Below are 21,706 nucleotides of genomic sequence, written 5' to 3' on the forward strand. Positions count from 1 at the left end.
ATGAAGATCGTCGGATTACTATCGATATGATAGCTAATGAAACTGGGATCTCCCATGGTTCCGCATTTTCAATTTTAAATGAAAATCTTGGTTTGAGTAAACTTTCAGCACGTTGGGTCCCAAAAGCGTTGCGTGAAGACCAACTGCATCAAAGAGCTGAACTTTCTCTTGCAGTTTTAACGAAGATTGAATCAAATGAATCAGAGTTTTTTGACCGGATTGTTACTGGAGATGAAACTTGGATCCATCAATATGACCCAGAAAGTAAAATTCAATCAAAGCAATGGTTACCAAGAGGTTCAGCTGCACCAGTGAAGTTCAAAGTGGCGAGATCTGCCCAGAAGGTTATGGCAACAGTGTTTTGGGACTCCAAAGGAGTGATTTTGATTGATTTCCTTGAAGGACAAAAACAATCGCTGGGAACTACTACAAAGGTGTTTTTGCAAAAACTGAAGACTGCATTGGCTAAAAACGCCGAGGAAAGTTGCACTGCAGAATTTTGTTCCATCATGATAACGCTCCAGCACATTCATCAAGGGTTGCAAGAGAAGTCCTACGGAAATTTAGGTGGGAAACTCTTCCACATCCTCCTTATAGTCCTGATCTTGCTCCTTCAGATTTTTTCCTGTTCCCAAAACTCAAGGAACACTTTTAAGAGGAGTCCGGTTTGAATCTTTGGATGCTGCTAAACATGCAGTTTCAACATGGTTTAATAGAAAGGCCCCAAATTTCTACAAAGAAGGGTTGCAGAGGTGGAAACAGCGCCTTGAAAAGTGTATAGAGTTAGATGGTAGATATGTAGAAAAATGATGTTTGAAATTCCTTAAATAAAGAGTATATTGAATTTTTCCTGGAACTTTTTGACTTACCCTCATAATATATATATATATATATATATATATATATATATATATATATATATATATATATATATATATATATATATATATATATATATATATATATATATATATATATATATATATATATATATATATATATATATATATATATATATATATATATATATATATATATATATATATATATATATATATATATATATATAAAGTTCTGAACTTGGAGAGAATTTCACAGAGCAGTGTCTGACATTGAAAGTAAACAATGCACACTGCCATCTATTGACAAAAAGTACATTATAACCCACAACTGTCTTAATGAATTACCCCTGTACATAACTCACAATCACAGGGACCAAATTTTTTTTCATCCATTTGAGACAGTCCAAGGCTACAGATCTCTGAATAAAAAAAATTAGAAATGAATATCATTTGTTTTATAAATTTTTTAACCTGTTAAGAGTCACCTATGGGAGACGTCGCCACTCCGTGTCATCACATTTTCACACTCGCACAGCGGTCATTTGCTTTTTTATGTGGTTTATTTTTTACGTTGAGATTGTGTTTTCTATGAACATATAGGATTCTGTTGATAGAAATTCATTTCTTGATATAATGTGGTTCAGGTTCCACAATAAGCTGTAGGTCCCGTTGCTAGGTAACCAGTTGGTTCTCAGTCACGTAAAATAAGTCTAATCCTTCGGGCCAGCCCCAGGAGAGCTGTTAATCAGCTCAGTGGTCTGGTTAAACTAAGGTATACTTAACTTATTAAATAATGTAGAATAAGAAAGGATGAAGGAATTTATTTTACATTTTATGTCCTAAAGATCACAAGCATGAAACACAAAATGGAAAAATGATTCTTTCTTATGCCACTCCCTGAAAAACAGAGGTATTAGAGCAATGAATTGCTTATTTTACATTTGTATCATACCATTTTAGTGCACGTGATAATGTAGGGAAACTTTCTATACATTCATCTAGATACTGGTTGGCAAATCTGTTCACTTCTGTTACAATGTGCTCCATGACTTCATCAAAAAACTTATAAAAAAAAACCCCACTTGGTATCCCTTATCCTGAACAATAAAAAAACCCCACTTGGTTTCCCTTATCCTGAACAATAAATTTCACAGCTTTGGGTGAACAAAAAGTAAAGGGAGTCCTCTCTTTATTGGTTATTGTCGAGTCGCTTGGCAATGCAATGCTCAAACCTAAACCTGGGTTTTCTTCAGAATCAGATAAATCTTATGCAGTCTATGTTAGGGGTTTCTGAGTTGCTACTCAAAGTCGTCATCAGTCCCTACAAGGCAAAGGATTTTTCTTTTGACTTGAAATGCTCATGATAAGGGATAAATGGGATCAAAACAAAAAGAAATAAATTGTTAACCATTGAATACAGTAAGCGTAGTGGGAGGCGAGAGTTAGATGTGCTATGTCAGACTGTCATTCCGTTACAAAGAAAAGTTGCCATTTACCCCTAATATAGCTCATGGTGTTGCCAAATGATGTTCCTACAATTTGTATAAGAGTTAAGGGTATTTCTGAGCTTGATCAGTGTGGCACCAGCCTTGAAAGAGAGAGAAAATGTTACTCCGCTGAAGGCGGTGTGATATGCGATGCAAGCAACCAAGATATGACGTTGACACTTGAGATGCTAATGAAATATAACCACTGGATGATTTTCAAGTAAACTTGGCAGATATTTTTATATAATTGATAATTATGGGTATCTTGAATTAGTCATGAAAATTACTTTTATATAAGATTACTTTTCTCGTAATAAAAAATATAATTATTATAATAACAATCGGTTCACCTCTTACATGTGCCTTGTAGTTACTTGAAGAAGGATTATTATTATTATTATTATTATTATTATTATTATTATTATTATTATTATTGTCATGAGAAATTAAGTAATGTTATATAAAAGTAATTTTCATAACTAATTCAAGATATCCATAATTATTACTTACATAAAATATCTGTGTCAAGTTTGGTTGAAATTGGCCCAGTGGTTATATTTCATCAGAGTAAAATAAAAAATATTTTAAAAATTGCTATTCATTTTTATTTTTAAAATATTTGTCCCTGTGATAGTGATTAAAATAGTTACGGGTTATAACCTACATTTTTGTCAGTAGATGGTGGAGTGCATGGTTTACTTTATGAATTTCCAAAATCAGACCTGCTCCTGTGAAATTCTCTCCAAGATCGTAACTTTCAAAGCATGGGAAATATACTAAATTTAGATTGTTGCTTGAATCTAAATTTCATTTTCTTTATCTTTCTAGCACCCAAAGTATTCCTTATAATACTGCATGATTTTAAAAAATACTAAATATAGAAAGTGGAAATTCATCACTGAGTTAAATCATGAAGATAGAAATAAGTAGGAATATTTTACGAGTATGAACAAATATTTTCCAGATTGTAAGAAGAAAAATTATATAACATATATCTATATATATTGGTGTTTATATATACTGTTTATATATACAGACAGTCCCAGGTTAACAGCAGGGCTTCCGTTCCAGGTCAAGTCAAGTGTCACTACCCAAAAATCTGTGTAACAGCGCTGATAAACCGCTTACGCCAATGAACTGCTTACCAGCAGACATATTTGTTATATTTCGACTTAAAACACTTCATATAGTATAACAAAAAATAACCTTGCCCCATATAAACAAAGTATCTAGAGATTCATTGATGCTAACTAGAAGCAAGAACTGAGTTAAATGCGGGCCGTTGCGAAATAAACACTACGTAGTCGATTTCCATACCAAAACTTTGATTGCTATGATCGCAATTTATAATGCAAAAGCAATGTAAGAATATTAAAGTATTATTGGATACAGTGAATTAAGGTATAATATTTTAAATGATCCTTGGAAAAGATGCATATTTGTTATGTTGATATTTGTATAATATGATATGTGAATATAGAATACAGTATAATGTAGGCTATGCTACCGTATGTGTATATACGATATACCATAGTGCAGGCTAAGCTAATTGTTGTTTGTTATTCAATTTCTCTTTGCATTGAGTTATGATCATAAGTCACTCTGCATGAACCTCCAGGATTAGCTGATATTGATAATTACTATACCGTGTATGTATAGAGTATATACTTTATAGTGTAGGGTAGGCTACCATATAAAAGTAAGTATACCTTAGTTTAACCAGAGTAAGGGGGTTTACTGTATATGTATATATATATATATATATATATATATTATATATATATACATACATACACAAACATACTATAAACATATATATATATATATATATATATATATATATATATATATATATATATATATATATATATATATATATATATATATACTGTATATATATGTGTATGTATGTATGTATGTATATCTATACTGTATATATGTATATTATATACTTATACACATAAATGGTTCTGGTATGGTTGAGGTTCTTTGTGTGTGTGTGTATATATATTATGTATACATTATATATATATATATACATATGCATATATGGTTATGATAATGTTGAGGACCAGGGTTCTTTTGTGTGTATATGTATATATATATATATATATATATATATATATATATATATATATATATATATATATATATATATATATATATATATATATATATATATCCTATCTATCTATCACATATATGGTTCTGATACGGTTGAGGACCAGGGTTCTTGTGTGTGTGTGTATATATATATATATATATATTTATAATATTATAGCAATTGTTTGCATCTGCAGGAAAGATGGAAGTGATAATAGAAATCATTCATGCAGTATCATGGAAGATTCCATCTTCTCAAACTTGAAAGCAGAGCCTCAGATGTGGAAGTTATATAATAGACTGCTTGCTACCCAGTAATATCTAGAACAGTGGGGAAAGAAACAATATACACAGTAATTCCATTAAGGAAAGTTTGATCTGCATCTGCAGAAAAGGTGGAAATAACAGAAATCATTTGTGTAGTGTCATGAAAGACTCCAAATTCTCGGAAACTTGAAAGCAGAACCTCAGATGCAGAAGTTATATAATAGACTGCTTGCTAAACAGTAATATCTAGAACAAAGGGGGAGAAACAATATAATTCCTTTGAGGAAAGTTTGATATCCAGTCCAGATGCTGTAGAAAATTATTAAAAAAAAGCAGCCATAGCATAGTAATCTGGTATTCAAAACAAACATGGTGCTGTTCAAGACTACTGCATCCAGCAAAGAGATACAAGAAATGGGGTCAAACAGTATTGTTGAATCTATCTAGGACAAGAAATGGGGTCAAATGGTATTGTTGAATCAATCTAGGACTAACAGGAAAGCATATCTGTCAAAGTTACAACTATCACTGTTGGAAAAGACTTGCAAAAAAAAAAAAAAGTGCTGGAAGATGCACAAATTAGGAACCAAATTAAAAGATAATCTTTGGATTTGCTTTTGCTGTGGATGCAGCCCTGAAACATTATTTGCTTATAAGGAGAGTAGAAAGCCTTTCAAAAGTACTGCTGATCCATGGTTAAAAATAAAAATAAGATTACTAGTGACTTAGTTATGGCTGATCAGTTGAATACTCTGCCAGTGTGTACACAGATGAAGTATCTAAGGAAATTCCAAGTGCCATAATAATGTACCAAACAAACGGGCCAATAGGAAAATAAAGAATAATACAAGAATTAGTAAAATTTGAATAGAGTTGAATGAAGATAAGTTCCCAGGTCCCGATTATTTGGAGATTTAACCAACCTTTTTCACTTTGTCCACAACATTTTACTGTATATGATAAAAGTAGAGTAGATTTATCCTATATTTATCGGATATCCAGATCCAAAAGGCAGTTGACAAATTACCACATGAAATATGGCAAAAGTAAAGATGATGTAGATTGGATAGAGACTGACTAAACAACAGAAAACTACTCTAGTTATCATAATAGGTCATCCTCTGGTTAGCAAGTCACAAATGATGTCCTTAAAGGTTGGTGCTTGGTCATATGCTTTTTATTGCTTACATGAATTGCTTGGACTTGGGCTAGTTAGCACAACAAGGATGTTTGATGCTGAGACAAAAATTATGCTGACAAGGAGAAAGTAGGTTGAATGGCCAGTAAAATTGCAGTGCCCTTCAGCATAGAAATTGCTGTTATATGTATATAGTTCATAAATACAACAGTGTCATGTATAAACTGCTTGGTTAGAAAATACAGTTGTCATCAGGAGATGGGTGTGATTATCACTAGTGACTTGCAACTTTCAAAAATGTATAGAAATTGAAAAGAAAAACCAGAACGTACTATGATACATTAAACATCAATTTGCATAGGAAACTTCTTTCTCATTTTGGAAGAGACTACCAACTGAATTTGTGATTAGCATCACCACCAGTCAGTTCAAGAATAGTTTGGATTAAGTGACTGAAACACTTGAGTCTCTCTCTCTCTCTCTCTCTCTCTCTCTCTCTCTCTCTCTCTCTCTCTCTCTCTCTCTCTCTCTCTCTCTCTCTGTGCTAGCAAGCTGATGGGTATGCTTTCTTCCTTCTTGTAATTTAGTTTATATAGTCTTCTTTTAATTGAAGTTATTGTAATAGGTTCCTATAATCTTTATGATCCTGAAGGTATTATGAAATACATTGTATGAAATCCAAGTGAAATAAAAATAAGTATAATGGATTTTGAAAAAAAGATGGTTTGCCTAGCTAAAAAAAATGTTTATTTTTCTGTTGTTTGAATTTGTAGATATAGATTTTTAAGGAAAATAATTAGGATAATCTTTATTTTTCATTATGTATCATGTCATTTGTTTCTTTGTTTCAGCAACAAATTGGTGACACTACCACCTGAAATTGGCTCGCTGGTAAATCTCGAAACCTTGGGATTATCAGAAAATTCTTTAACGTCGTTGCCGGATACATTGGCCAATCTGGAAAAATTGCGAGTTCTTGATCTTCGCCATAACAAGCTCAATGAAATTCCTGAAGTAGTTTACAAATTAACTTCCCTCACAATACTTTTTCTCAGGTTCAATAGAATCAGGGTTGTTGGTGAAGACATCAAGAACCTAACAGTAAGCAATTGTTACTTATTTATTATATTTAGTAAGAATAAGTTCAGTAGTAGAGTGAAGAAATTTACTTTTTGTTCAATATTTGTCTTGGCTTTTCATTCAATAAAAGTTTGGTTCTGTTTACTCATTGTTATTGTTGAGCTAAGCTTACTTAAACATTATATTTTTCTACCTGTTTCAGAGGGTTACTCTTTGTTCATATGAATGAGATTTGTTCACCTTATACCATTCTTCCATATTAAGTAGTATCTTGAACAGGGTACAGCTTCTAAGAAAAGACAATACTCAACGCCACATTCTTATTTAGACTCCAAATTTTGTCTTTGTCGTATGTGTAGAAGCTTCCACATGATTGATGGCTGCACTCAGATGCACAGAAGGCTCATCAGTGTCCTGACAAATACTATAATTACATTCACTGTGCCATTCACTTCTTGTTTCATGGATTTTGAGGCCCCTCCTCTCAATTTTTCCCCCCTCTATCCAGCCCTTTCTAGCTTTTTCTCTCCTTCCCAAATTGATAAATGAGTTAATCAGTCCTCCCTCCTAACATTCTGAAATGTAAATTTTTTCGTCAGTTTACTCTCCTCTATTCTTATTTCATGACCAAACCAGCCCATAACACTGATCCTTCCTTTTGCCTAAGGTAACCGTTTTACCACATTAGCTATGTAAATTAGTCTTTTTGTAAAGGTTTCACGTTTTTCCTTTTATATGCAGTCAACATCCTCCTTTCACTTCCATAAGAGTTGGCTCAGAAAGCCCTTATACATTCCAATCTTTGCTTCCCTATACATTCTGAGTTTCTTCACAATCTTTTGCTCATATCCTTTTAACTTCATGTCTCAGGTACTATGTGATTCACCTCTTCTTGCATCTTACCTTTTTCAAAAATGTTTCCTTAAATACTAATCTGGTATTCTTCCACTGTCTACACATACATTAATTGCTTCACTTCCAGGGTTCCATTTGTGTGTGTGTGTGTAATATATATATATATATCCCATAAATCAGTACAAGTTGGTTAATAAAGAAAAGAGAATTATCAAATACAGGTAGCGTTTGAATTACGATAATTCGACTTAGAATATTTCAAGTTTATGATGGGGTTAGCAATTAATACCGATACGAAAATATTTAGGAAATATTTTTAGAATTTCGCGCAGGCAGCAGGTACAATCAGGCAACGAGAGAGACCAACTTACAATTGAAAAACTTCATTTCCTCCATCTCTTTATTCCATCTGCTAGTTAAAAAAGTAAAAGAGAATGGTAAAAGTATTGTTAGTAATGTTATACTCTTGCATAAATGCGTACAGCTATAAACAACCGAACGGGAAACTTGTTTTGCTAATAATTGTATCGGATAACAACTGTTTTGCTTGTATTTCAACCATCGTGCGGTAATAAACAATTACTGTAGTTATGTTACAAATAACGTTAAGTACTGTACAATAGGATTGATATATTTTTTACACTATACCCTTATTCGCTTTGGAGAAAAGATCGTCAGGGAAATATACTGCTACAGTAACTTTTAAGCTGCAAGTTGTAGCTGAAGCTGAGAAAACAGTGTTCAAGCTGCTAATGACTCTAAATTATCGTGCATCGGCAACATCGAGAAACTCGACCGTAAATAAAACTGGAGAGAATGTATTTTAATCAAAACTACTGAGCATGAAAGAATACAAATTACTACTGTTTTCATGCTGATAAAAGATAAATACGTAAAGCTCATATTATGATGAAATCAAGAGAAAATAGCGAACGGAATCTTTATTTTTTTTTTTACACAAAACAAACATGCCCCCAAACAGCCAGCCACGATTCCCGTGAACGTTATATATTAACGAAAAAAATAGCTAAATTAATTTCACAACGAGACGTATTTAAGTTATATTTCGACTTAAAAACACTTCGTATAACGAAAAATATCCTTGTCCCAAATAAGTAAAGTATCCATATTCATTTACGCTAACTAGAAGCAAGAAAAGCGCTTTGAAGTTAGTTAAATGCGGCGAAATAAACACAGCGATATCGATTCCCAAAACAAAACATTGCTCGCAATTTATAATACAAAAGAAATATGAGAATATACGCAATTGGAAACAATGTAGTAAAGCATAACTTTTTAAAAGATCCATGAAAAAGATGCACATTCGTTATGTTGTTTGTATAATACTGTTAATATGTGAATAGAGTTCAGTATAATGTAGGCTAGGCTACCAGTTTGTTGATGCAGCACACTGTGCCACCAAATCGAAGCGGCCGGCGAGCGAGTTAGCGCAGCGACCCGGAAAATTTGAAAATTAGTGCGGAAACATTAGAAATTACTCTAGCCAAAATTTGTGCCGGATTACTGATGTTCTCGACTACTGATTGCCGGATTAGTGATGGTCAACCTGTATATATATTGCTAGATGTTAATGCGGGGACTTGAGTTTATTGGCACCAGGTGGGGGAAAGGTTGCACCCGACCATGCTTCCACACATAACAATATCATTCACTCAGTCAATTATACAGGTAATTATAAGAGAAAATCTCAAAATAATGACAAGAATATATTGACAATTCAATTTTGTGGAGGGCCACTAGGGTCCTGACACATTACAGCAATGGTTGATACTTGAGCACATGCTTGATAAGTTACTAAAACGGGAGCAGGATGTGAGCCTCCACTGCTGAGGGGGGACTGACGTGATATGTGAATTACTTTTGTGGGTGAGAGGGCTTTCTTGGCACTCGATGCAGGAAGATTCTACAAGAGCACGCCTGTCTTAGCGGGCGCGATGGAAGCATACAATCAGGGCAGAGTCAGTTCACAGCATCAGATTTGATCTGCAATGATAGTCAAGAGATTACCTGATGAATGGATTTTGGCAGTGAAGAGGGTTCTGCTGAAGGCAGGGGATTCCTCTCTCATGAATATTCACCAAACACAATAATAAAACTCCATCAGTGGTGTAATGTGAAGTTGCTATTAGCAAGAGCTCATGACGCTCCATTCATTTTTAAATTTAACTTAAAAGAACAAAGCATGTGAAGAACAAATGGTGAGTCAACTTCACGACCACCTGGACCGAGGAACAGAGCGGTCAAAACAACCCCTGACATTAGCACCCGCCATATTCTCGGCGCCTTCACGAAAAGACTCCTCCCTTCCTCTCTAAGCCTTAATCCCGCCTTTGTCAACCTTTAATTTCCCCTGGGTGCTCTCGTTCCTCTCCTTGTTCCAGCACCGCTCTTGTTGATGCCCCCAAAACATGGAAGCTGGCGAGTTAACAGACAACGCCACATGCAGGACGAAGACTTGAAGGCTGGACCAGAGAGTATATAAGGACCTGACCAGGGGTCACACACAGTTCGTTACAAGCCAGCATCAGAGTAGAGTCCTTGCCGGGTCGGTCTCCGACTGCCCTCCCACTTTCTGACCCAGTCAAACCTTTGTTGTGAACACAGTCTCACCAAGTCCCTTGCCTTATTGCAAAGTTTGGCCTACACATCAACTGGATTTTAGAGTTATGACGCTCAGTCTTCCACTATACGTTTCATTCTTTCTGATATTTCCACCCCTTGGAGTTCTGAGAAAATAAGTGAAGTGTTAATGTTTTCATTTCACATATTGTAAGCGTCTTCATAGCATTTGCTATTGCATATTGTTCCCTCGTCATCAGCACTCCCTATGTGACCGTGAAAGAGTTTTCTTTGCATCAAAGTGACAGTAAGTTTGTCTTGCAGAATAGATGTTTGATGCTGTGTCTACCTGTTCAGCCATGATGCCAATTCTTGAATTCCAGACTTGGAAGAACACTTCAAGAGTAATTTCTGAAGACTTACATGCCTACTTGGCAGAATTCTGTACATTTACTTAGTCTTGGAGGTTCCCCCCCACATTGGGATTTCATTTCAGAGATAATTCTGTAGTTAAGAAAATTCACCATAGATTGTAAAGTCTTTGATATTGGCACTATTTGTTTTGTGACTAATGTAAAATCTGTGCCAAGGAGCTAGTGAGGAGCTTCCTTTGCCGTATCCTTCTGATCTTTGTAACAACACCTAATTAGTGAAGTCTTGCATTTCTTTTGAAAACCATTAAATTTACTGTTAACATCTTTCATGGGTTTAGCTAAGTAGTCAGATGAGTTTAGTGTGTGCTTAGGGCTAGATAGACCAACCCCAGGCTAGGCTCGTGAAAATGTACAATAATAATCAACAAACAGGTCACTAATATCACTCCAGGTATTGAAAGGAAGGTATGATGAAAATTAGTAATAGAAGGAAAGGTGACCCTCAATCTCCATGTTTTAGATTACTTATCCTCAAGGACGTCTCCATGGGCTATTGACAACATACTATGGCACTTGGTTGGGGGGGATGCCAAAGCTGTGACTGGCAAACACTAGGTCAAGAGATAAAGGGGCAAAGGAGTGAGGCAGTGTCTTCTCTCCTCTGGTTCTCTCGTAATCCCACGTCGTTCTCTTTTGTGTGCCAGTCAGCAGCTCCCTTTTATAGTCTCACAGATGCACAATGGGAGTTGAAGCCATGCGGTTCCCATGGTCGCAGATGTATGATGGGAGGTAGGCCTACGTGGTCCCCACATGGCACCGCATCTTAATTTGGCGCCAATCCTTGGAAGGTAGGATCCATCCATGTCCCAACTTTCTCCTTGCTAATGGTGCCCTCTGGCTATGCCGGTGGCCACTAATCTGCCAGTCCCAACGCCGGGATCCTGTGAGAGAAACTTAAGATGAGGACTAGGGAACTCCAAATCTGGGGCATCTAGTTGACCTGACAGACAGTTCTGTTCTTTTTGGTTATTTGTTTTATTCTAATTTGAGGCGAGTGGGCTGGCTTTGTACAAGATATGTAGATGCTATCATGACATTGCATAATCTTGTAGCATAGCTTCCCCCACAAGTAGCCATGTTATGCCTTTAACCCTTAAACACCGAGCCTCTATTTACAAAAGTGTCTGCCGTATGCCGGCGACGTTGGCAGTTAGCGCCGAAGCGGAAAAAGTTTTTTTTTTTAAATCCTAGCATGCTTGGTTTTTAAGATTAAGAGTTCATTTTTGGCTGCTTTTTTTTGTCATTGCCTGAAGTTTAGTATGCAACCATCAGAAATGAAAAAAAATATCATATATAAATATTGAAATATATGACAGCGCGAAAAAAAAATTTCATATATAATTGTATACAAATCGCGCTGTGAGCAAAACGGTTAAAGCTAATGAGTTAATTTTTTTTCGTTGTATTGTACACTAAATTGTGATGATTTTGGCATATAACAAATTGTAAAACGATCAAAGCAACACAGAAAATGTTATCACAAAATGATGCATGAATTCGTAACGCGCGGACGTAAAAAAAAGTTTTTACAAAAATTCACCATAAATCGAAATATTGTGCTAGAGACTTCCCGTTTGTTGCAAAATGAAGATAATTGGTTGAATATTACTAGACTGTAAGTGTTTTAGCTTACAATTGCAGTTTTCGACCATTTCGGTCGAGTTAACGTTGACTGAAGGTCGAATTTTTTCTATTTATCGTGATTTATATGAAAATATTTTAAAATTGATAAAAGCTACAACCATGAGTTATTTTTCGTTGCATTCTACATAAAATTGCGCACATTTTCATGTATAACACTTTTTGTAACGCCTAATAGAAAATGGTGCGAAAATCACGACAAGGTGACTAAAGAAATTTTGAGATTTTCAGCCGAGTTACCGCGCGCGGACGTAAGGAAAAAGTTTTTTTCAAAAATTCACCATAAATTGAAATATTGTGCTAGAGATTCCAATTTGTTGCAAAATGAAGGTAAATGATTGAATGTTACTAGAATGTAAGAGTTTTAGCTTACAATTGCATTTTTTTACCATTTCGGTCGAGTCAAAGTTGACCGTAGGTTTAAATTTTGGCACTTATCGTGATTTATATGAAAATATTTCAAAACTGATAAAAGCTACAACCATGAGCTATTTTTTGTTGTATTCTACATGAAATTGCGCACATTTTCATGTATAACACTTTATGTAACGCCTAATAGAAAACGGTGCGAAAATCACAACAGGGTGACTAAAGAAATTCTGAGATTTTCAGCCGAGTTACCGCGTGCGGAGGTAAGGAAAAAGTTTTTTTCAAAAATTCACCATAAATCCAAATATTGTGCTAGAGACTCCCGTTTGTTGCAAAATGAAGGTAAATGATTGAATGTTACTAGAATGTAAGAGTTTTAGCTTACAATTGCGTTTTTCGACCATTTCGGTCGAGTGATAGTTGGCCGAAGGTTGAAATTTTGGCACTTCGTGATTTATATGAAAATATTTCAAAACTGATAAAAGCTACAACCATGAGTTATTTTTTGTTGTATTTTACATGAAATTGCGCAGATTTTCATATAAACTTTTAGTGGGAGAAGAAAGAAATTCGCGCATGCGCAGCTGGATCACGCTTGTAAACAAAACAACCGCGTGATCCGTGAACTCCCAGCATCCCTCAAGGCGCGTGATTTAAAATCTTTCGCAAACTAGGTCTATAACTATTATTCTGCGAATATTTAAAAAAACTTTTTGTAGTCGACGTACCGTACGTCCACTTGGCACCCGACAGACAATTTTAGTCGACGTACAATACGTCCACTTGGCGTTTAAGGGGTAATTGGGCGAGCATGTCTGCCTCAGTATGTCACTTGCATCAAATTGCTCCCTGTCTTCTTATGTTTCTCTTGGACTGTGCTAACATTAATGTTGACTACTCTCAATCAAGTCTTAAGATCATCATTCAGTTACAGAGGCAGCAGTTGCAAAGTATTTATTGCTAACAGTTTTATGAATTTACACCTTATGTTAAGTGCCATTGTCATGGCTCGATCAGTCATCAAATACTCAGTCATTTTGTGAGACTTAATCATACAGTCTAAACTTAGGTTAGTTGGTTAACAAAATTTATTCATTATTTTCTTAGTTGAATATTATCGAAGTTGCAAGTTCATGCTGTTAGTTTTGCCTTGGGAAGGCATCAAATTGGGAGTCCTGGGTGGGCTTACATTAGGGGGTGCCATGCTACTCAATGCAGCTGGCACTGTGCCACATGGCACGAGTGCTTGGGAGCTGGAGGCTCAATAACATAAGCGATTGGGATATCGTCAAGTATCAAAGGAAAGATAGCATCAAAGAAGGAAGCAATCTTAAGGGTTACGTTCAGGAATGGGAGGCCTGGGCACTGCACTCTGGAAGTAGGCCAGGCTATTCCGTGGCTCTGGGGTTGTGACTTTGTCTAGATAGAACATCAACAGACTGGTTGGTGCCTTTGATATGCTCTATTTTCTTATTATGGTCCTGCAAATCTAGGCACTAATGCATCAACACATATTTTGGTTCCTGAAAGTAGTGAGATACTTGAGGGGGTAATGGTCCATGAGGGCGGCCAAGGGAAATTTATGATCTGCATGGTAAGATTCAAAATGCTTCATAGGTAGGATCATGCTAAGGAGCTCTTTCTCGATTGTGTTGTATCTGGTCTGGACTGGGTTAAGCTTTTTGGAATAATACTGTAGGCAGTTGGGTGCCGAATGCCATCGTCTTCCTGGAACACAACAGCACCAATTCCTAAATTGCTAGCGCCAACTGCCAGGTTGAATGGTTGCTCATAGTTCGGGGTGTGAAGAATAGTTTGGCTGGTGAGTACGTGTTAGATGGTTGTATGCCTTTTGGCACTCGGGCATGCATCGGAGGATTTGGTTTCCCCTGAAGAGGTATGTGATGGGTGCAGCCATGTCAGCAAAATTTAAGGTGAACCTCCAGAAGTATTGCACCATTCCCAAAAATTGCTGCGTGTCCCTTTTCGTCTTCAGATACGACATCTCTTGGATGGCTTTGACATTGGCATCCTTTGGCATCGGTTTGCCACTTCCGACCCAATGACCGAGGTAGGTAATCTCAGCTATGCCAAACTGGCACTTTTTCAGGTTTATGACCAACTTCACTTGTTGTAGGGTGGCTAACACTTCTTTAAGAATGCTCAGGTGTACATCCCAAGAATTAGCATAGATTATGATATCGTCTAAGTACATGACGCAATTCCTTATTCCAGCCAGGTCCTTGTTCATGAGGCGTTGAAAGCAGCTTGGGGTGTTCTTAAGGCCAAATGGCATGACCTTACACTGATACATGCCCCTGGGCATGGTTTATGTGGTCGGGGCCAGTACTCCTGTGACAGTGGCACCTGCCAGTACCCCTTTTCTCAATCAGTCTTGCTGAGGAACGGGGCACTGCCTAAGCTGTCCAAGCATACTTCAGTCCGTGGCGGGGGGGTATGGCTCTGGTTTGGCAACCTCATTCAGCTAACGAAAATTGATGCACAATCAATCTCCACCCCCTTCCTTCGGTACCAGGATGACTGGGGAGCACCACTGGCTGCGGCTCTCCGCTATCAGGCCCAAGTCAAGTTGTTCTTTGGAGGGAGGGCCTCTAATTTCGAAACACCCGTTATATACAGTCATACTCCAAACTTACGCGAGGTTAGGTTCCAGAACCCCTTGCACAGGGTGAATTTTCGCGTAAGCTTGGCATGGTCTCTAAAAATGCTAATAAATGCTTATTTCTAAAGTTTAAACACTAAATATGACCCTAATCATGCTCCCAAATTATAAAGTTAACTTTTAAATGAAATTAAAGTTACTGTAATTGCATTTAAAAGTTAGCTTAATACATTACCCTTAAAAGAGAAATAAATGGTTGACGTAAAAATTGAGAGTTGGAAGAGAATTTCTCTCTCTCTCTCTCTCTCTCTCTCTCTCTCTCTCTCTCTCTCTCTCTCTCTCTCTCTCTCTCTCTCTCTCTCTCTCTCTCTCTCCCCCCCCCTTCCAACCGGTCTATTATTAGAATCGTCTCAACCTCTTTTTAACAACTTCTTTATTCTGCGTCTCTTTCTCTTTGTTCTGAAATGCTTTTTCATGAACAAACAGTGTTTTATATTTTGACTAATACAACTTAGTTATTATGTCTCTATGGTTTAGAACGTATTTGCAACGCTAGCGCATTTACACTCTGTAGACAATACAGGTCAAATTAAGAGAGTAAAGTTATATTATTTTTGATATATTACGGAGAGAGAGAGAGAGAGAGAGAGAGACTTACGTTGGATATCAAAAGATGGAAATTCAGTATTAAACTAACTTTTAAATGAAATTAAAGTTACTGTATTTTCATTGAAAAGTTAGCTTAATACATTACCCTTAAAAATAGAAATAGATGGTTGCCTTAAAAATATAGGAGTGTGTGACTCTCTCCCCCATTCCACCAATGTATTTTTAGAAGTCTTCTCAACCTCGTTTTTAAAAACTTCATTCTGTCACTTTGTCTTTGTTCTGAAATGCTGTGTGTCTCTTATGTTTTAGAACAGCGCATTTACAGTTTGTAAACGGTACAGGTAAAATTTGATAAATTCAAATTATCTACTGTACAGGTAAAGACATACAGAGAAACAGTGCTGTAATACGTTGGCTAATTTCGAGAGAGAGAGAGAGAGAGAGAGAGAGTTGTGAAATTTTTTATGATTATTATGTACACACACACACACACACAGTGAGTTACAAGAAAAATTTGACCACTGATTAGCAACACTCCCCTTCTTATGTTAAATGACATGTCTGACAGCTTTTGCCTTCCACCTTCTTACAAAAGACGAGGGAAGAATTTGTTTGTTCAAAATAATGCGAATTTTGTAATTACAGTTTTATTATTATTATTATTTAATTTTATTAATCTTATTAATATTTGAAAATTACTTATTATTAGGTAAAAAGTTTATCATAGAAATAAACATACCTGTTTACATGTACCATAAAAATTCATCTCACTAAAAGAGAGAGAGAGGGAGAGATTATTACTTTTAATATTCAGTGTTAATTAAATTACACAAGCTTGAAAACTTATAAATTACATAAAAAATTAAACAAACACTTTTACAGGGTTTCCCATTGTTCACAAATGTTCGCGTGTGTCTGTGAAAAACTCGTGTATGACCATTAGTCAGATTCCAATGAAAAATTCGTGTCTGTGAATTCGTGCAACTCGAATTGACATAAAAATAGTTACCAGCTTAAGACTTGATTAGGTTCTGACAAACCAGTTACAAGTCAGAACGGGCACAAGTTGGATGAATGAAAAATATTCTGTAGAGTACAACTGTATTTGATCTGAAAGGAGCGCTTTCAATATAAATAAAAGATAAGTTTCTCTTTGATATTTTTAGTGATTATTAACCACTTTTTATAATTTTGTTGCTCATATTTATGTTTATGAAATCCTCATGCTGTATAAATTTCCTTAAAATACAATGTATTTGGTGATATGGCACAATTATTTACCAGGGTTGGTACTGGCCAGTCTTGGCAAAGCAACAGAATGCTATAAAATGGCTGACAATAATTAAAAAAAACAGGAAAATCGAAAGCTGATGATTACTAACCTTCGATACTCTTTTCAGTCAAGTTACTGCAAGTCATAGTTGTACTCAGTTAGCAATTAATTACATGTATTCAACAATTAATAACAGTTTACAAATGATACTAGAGGCACACGTGAATAATAATAAATAAGCTGATTATAAAGATTCAGTGGTGCCATAAAAGATGAAATTCCTCATCGCATGCGGGTAGGTCCAGACAATGAATGCAAGGGCGAGCTGAGGATTTCCTTGGTCACTCACGATAAAGGCATCCCTCTGGAAGAGAGAGGCGTCGAATTGAATATGGGATTGGTGAGGATTGAAGCCCTAATATCATGCACTTGGAATACTAAGGATTCCCAAACTAACGTGCTCACGAATGGCACAGCCAGTCGAAACTCACATATATCGCACTGTTCATAAATTGGAATTAGACTAACTTGCAAACGATGGGTGGCAGGCTCAGAAAAGAATCGACTTGGGGAACAAAAGGGGGATTTCCTGATGGATGGAGAGAGAGAAATGCACGTGGTGAATCACGAGAGAGACTTGGGGCCGGTTTGTCAACAAAAGTCAAGAAGCACTTCAGTAGGAGGAAAAACAGGCTGCCAAAATACTCAAGTCTTAGGCTTGCCGCAGGAGTCCAAAGCAAAGATCCAGTATATGGGTATTCTGAACTGAGAACTGTCACACATGGGGCATGGGTTGGCGGACCTGTGGAGTGGTTGAGTGAGAACTAGGGACGTGTGCTTGCTACCAGAGCCAAAACACTTGTGAGGTCGAATCGGGTGCGGTCAGATGTTCCGAGGCAGGAGTGCCTCAGAGACCAATATGGCAGACACATCAGGTAGGGCTTCCAGTCTTTGTAGTGGCTCTCTCATGGCAACCTGGAACAGCAAAAGATATTGACGGCAGATGGGGAAGGATACAGGAAGGACGAAATGAGAGAATTATGCTATGTGGGCAGCCATTTGCACTTTGTTTGCATGGGGGCAGTTATTTTATGAGGGAGGGTTAACCCTGCACATAAAATGGGTTAATTGCGAGTCAGCTTTTTCCCTCATAATCTGAAGAACTGTATATTTTCTGTGACTTACATCTAATGAAGACAATGAACACTAAACATTCACTAATGGGAGAGGAAGGATATAAATGGGAATGCATCAAAGGAAGTAAAATTGGGATAATAAAAATAAGTAAGGATATTTTTGGGTTGTGAATGATTATTCTCATGATTAACAAAAATACTATATATATATATAGAAAAAACTACTTGTGATTGACGCATTCAGGATACTGTGCTCTGGATAGTAAGGGAAGGGTTCATGTCTCCATGGTTTTTAAAGTTATTACTTACCACATTTTTATTGTTTTATTACTCTTATATTTAATCTTTTTAGGATCTTTTTTCTTATTTTATAATTTTGTTTGAAAGTTTTTATTAGCCTTTTTTTATCTTTGAAGAGTTTTAATTGAACTGTGCGTGCTACAGCTAGTCTAATATTTCTAAAACATGTTTATACAGTTACAACATTTGCACACAATTCTTGATACCCAAGGCTAATGAAAGTAATAAATATGCAGGATGCAAACATTTAGGAATAGGCAAAATTGTTGTCTGAAACTTACAAAATTGCAACTTTACTTTTAAAATTTATATTGCATTTATAAAAAAAAGGTAAGCTGTATTTTTAACCAAGCCTCGTTAATTTACAAAAAAAAAAAAGTAGATGTGGACTATGTTTTATTTAGCTACTAATGGTAGTGAGGATGTAGAAAGCACTCTGTTATGATATGGTGACACTTGGCAATGATGATGATGTTGAAATTCGTTAAACTGAGGATTGTAAAAATGCAAATATTACCAGAATGTAAATTTGCATTCGGCTGATAATTTTGAAAATATAAACATTACCAAAATGCAGATGGTATATGATCACAGTATTCATATTATATAATACTTTATGATAAATTGTTTGTGCTTATGTTTGTTCATATGGGGTAATGTGGAGTTAACGCCTGAGCCAGGAGCACGAGTCAGAAGGGGGGGACCAATGGGAACGGCTGTAATGATGAACAGCCAAAACTTTTGTTAATGATCTGTGTTACTCCAGATGTTCACAAAATATTGTTTATCAAAATTTAAAAGAAAGGTAATTTCCCCACTGTCGTGGAGCTGAACCCCCCCTTATTACCATTGATTCTTATGGGGAAATTACGATCTATTTATAAAAGTTATCAGGGATGTATCTTTTGTGTAACAATTAATTGTCATTTTTTTGTCATAAGTGGGGGTGGTCGTAGGTTGCACAGATCAAAGGTCTGCAACTATTTGTATATATATATTTAAAAAAATGTGCAAAAACTGTTCTCCAGTGGTTGGCAGTGCTGTGGGGGGGTGTCTGAGGATATGTTGGTAAAGCTGCTTACACTCCTAAACAGAATGAGAAGGGTTTTGTGGGTGTGGGGTTGGCTGGGGAAAGGGTTTCCCTGGCTGGGAGAGGGATAGGATTTTGGTGTGGAGTGGGTGGAGAGGGTTAGGCAGGTGTTTGACTCTGTTAGTTTTTTTTTTTTTTTTTTTTTTTTTTTTTTTTAGGGATATTATGGTACTGTACTATAACCTATAATAAAGTATGCACTTACCACAGCTTATTTCATAATCATAGTTTGCCCATCTCTCTCTACTTAATTTATTTCTACATGATATACTCTTATTTTTTGTAAGCAGTGTTTTTTGTGCTGCAGATCAGCATAATCACGGATGGAGTTGTATTTCGATAATTCTCAAAGGAAGAAATTTATGTACTGGAATTCATAATTGTTTTTGCTTTCAGAACTTGATAACCTTGTCTTTAAGGGAGAATAAGATACGCCAGCTTCCCCCCGGTATTGGAGAGTTGAAAGGCCTTATGACGTTAGATGTTGCTAACAATCATCTGGAACATTTATCAGAGGAGATTGGCAATTGTACCTGCTTGCAAACTCTCCATTTACAGCATAATGAATTGCTGGATTTGCCACACACTATTGGAAACTTAAAAAATCTCATCTGCTTAGGACTCAGGTAGTGTAACAGTTTGTTTCGTAGTATTTAATAGCTTTGCTTGCTGAAGGCCTATTATCAGACAAATAGATATTATTCTGTATGGTGGTAGTGCTAGTTTCTGTGGTGGTAAGGATAGGAAGTCTTATATGCATATATATTTGTTTTTTTTTTTTATGAACATGCTGTTAGTGTTTGTAGAATATTATGAGAAAGATGGATTCTATGTATTAAATAAAATTTTTTTGGTGATAAGTTTGATATATTCTTCTAGATAAAATGCTGAATTTCCATGAATAAGATTTGTCCCATAATTACTTGGCAGGTATAACAGGTTGACGTCAGTCCCACGATCACTAAGTAAGTGCATCCACCTAGATGAGTTCAATGTAGAAGGTAATCAGATCTCCCAGTTACCAGAAGGCCTACTTAGCTCGCTCTCCAACCTTTCTTCTCTCACTCTGTCCCGAAATTCATTCACTTCCTACCCAGTTGGAGGCCCATCACAGTTCACAAATGTGCACTCCATCAACTTGGATCACAACCTTGTGGATAAGATCCCATATGGTATCTTTTCCCGAGCCAGTTACCTTACCAAGCTCAACATGTATAATAATGCGCTCACCTCGCTCCCACTTGGTAAGTACTTTGTAGTTCATTTGCAGTTATTATTGAGTGACATGTGATGCATGCATGCATTTTAGAGCAACCAGTGTATGTTAATGTAATCGGTATCAGATTATTATTTTTATCAGATGTGGCATTGCATATTTTCAACCTCATTTCCTAGGAAATTTTTAATTGAAGACTCCATAAATCCAGAAATTTCTGGTGAAATTTATAACTCCATTTGTGCATTATATTGTTCATACGTATCTTGACACCATATCCAACCCTGTTTGCCATAGAGGGTGGGTGTCCTCTCAGTGTTTCTTGCATGATGTCTTGTAAGCAGTGTTGAAGCTGATTAGCATAGTTCAGTAACCCTTAGCTTTATTTAATTAAATATTTTCATTTTCATTCATTTCCCTTTGGTCTCTTCCCCATAGTTGTTGAAACTTCTGGTTTTGCTTCAGTTTTCATCTGTCATTTGATAAATTCTTGACAAGCCTTGAGTCTAGGAATGGGTTCACTGGTTTGGTTAACCCTTAAACGCCGACTGGACGTATCATACGTCGACTAAAATTGTCTGTTGGGTGCCGGGGTGGATGTACCGTACGTTGACTACAAAAAATTTCAACCTTCGGTCAACTTTGACTCGACCGAAATGGTCG

At 36.2% G+C, this 21,706-nt stretch overlaps 1 protein-coding gene across 4 annotated transcripts in view; it reads left to right on the forward strand.

Annotated features, from left to right (window-relative positions):
• Positions 1 to 21,706, forward strand: part of Sur-8 (leucine-rich repeat protein shoc-2) — a 131,901-nt gene that overhangs the window by 61,485 nt on the left and 48,710 nt on the right. For all 4 annotated transcript variants that reach the window (XM_067111383.1, XM_067111385.1, XM_067111384.1 and 1 more), the window contains 3 exons: positions 6,689 to 6,938; positions 20,224 to 20,453; positions 20,758 to 21,071. In XM_067111383.1, the coding sequence (XP_066967484.1) occupies positions 6,689 to 6,938; positions 20,224 to 20,453; positions 20,758 to 21,071 (794 nt within the window). The remainder of the gene's footprint in view (positions 1 to 6,688; positions 6,939 to 20,223; positions 20,454 to 20,757; positions 21,072 to 21,706) is intronic.

This window comes from Macrobrachium rosenbergii, chromosome 11, assembly GCF_040412425.1.
Source record: "Macrobrachium rosenbergii isolate ZJJX-2024 chromosome 11, ASM4041242v1, whole genome shotgun sequence".
Classification (NCBI taxonomy): domain Eukaryota; kingdom Metazoa; phylum Arthropoda; class Malacostraca; order Decapoda; family Palaemonidae; genus Macrobrachium; species Macrobrachium rosenbergii.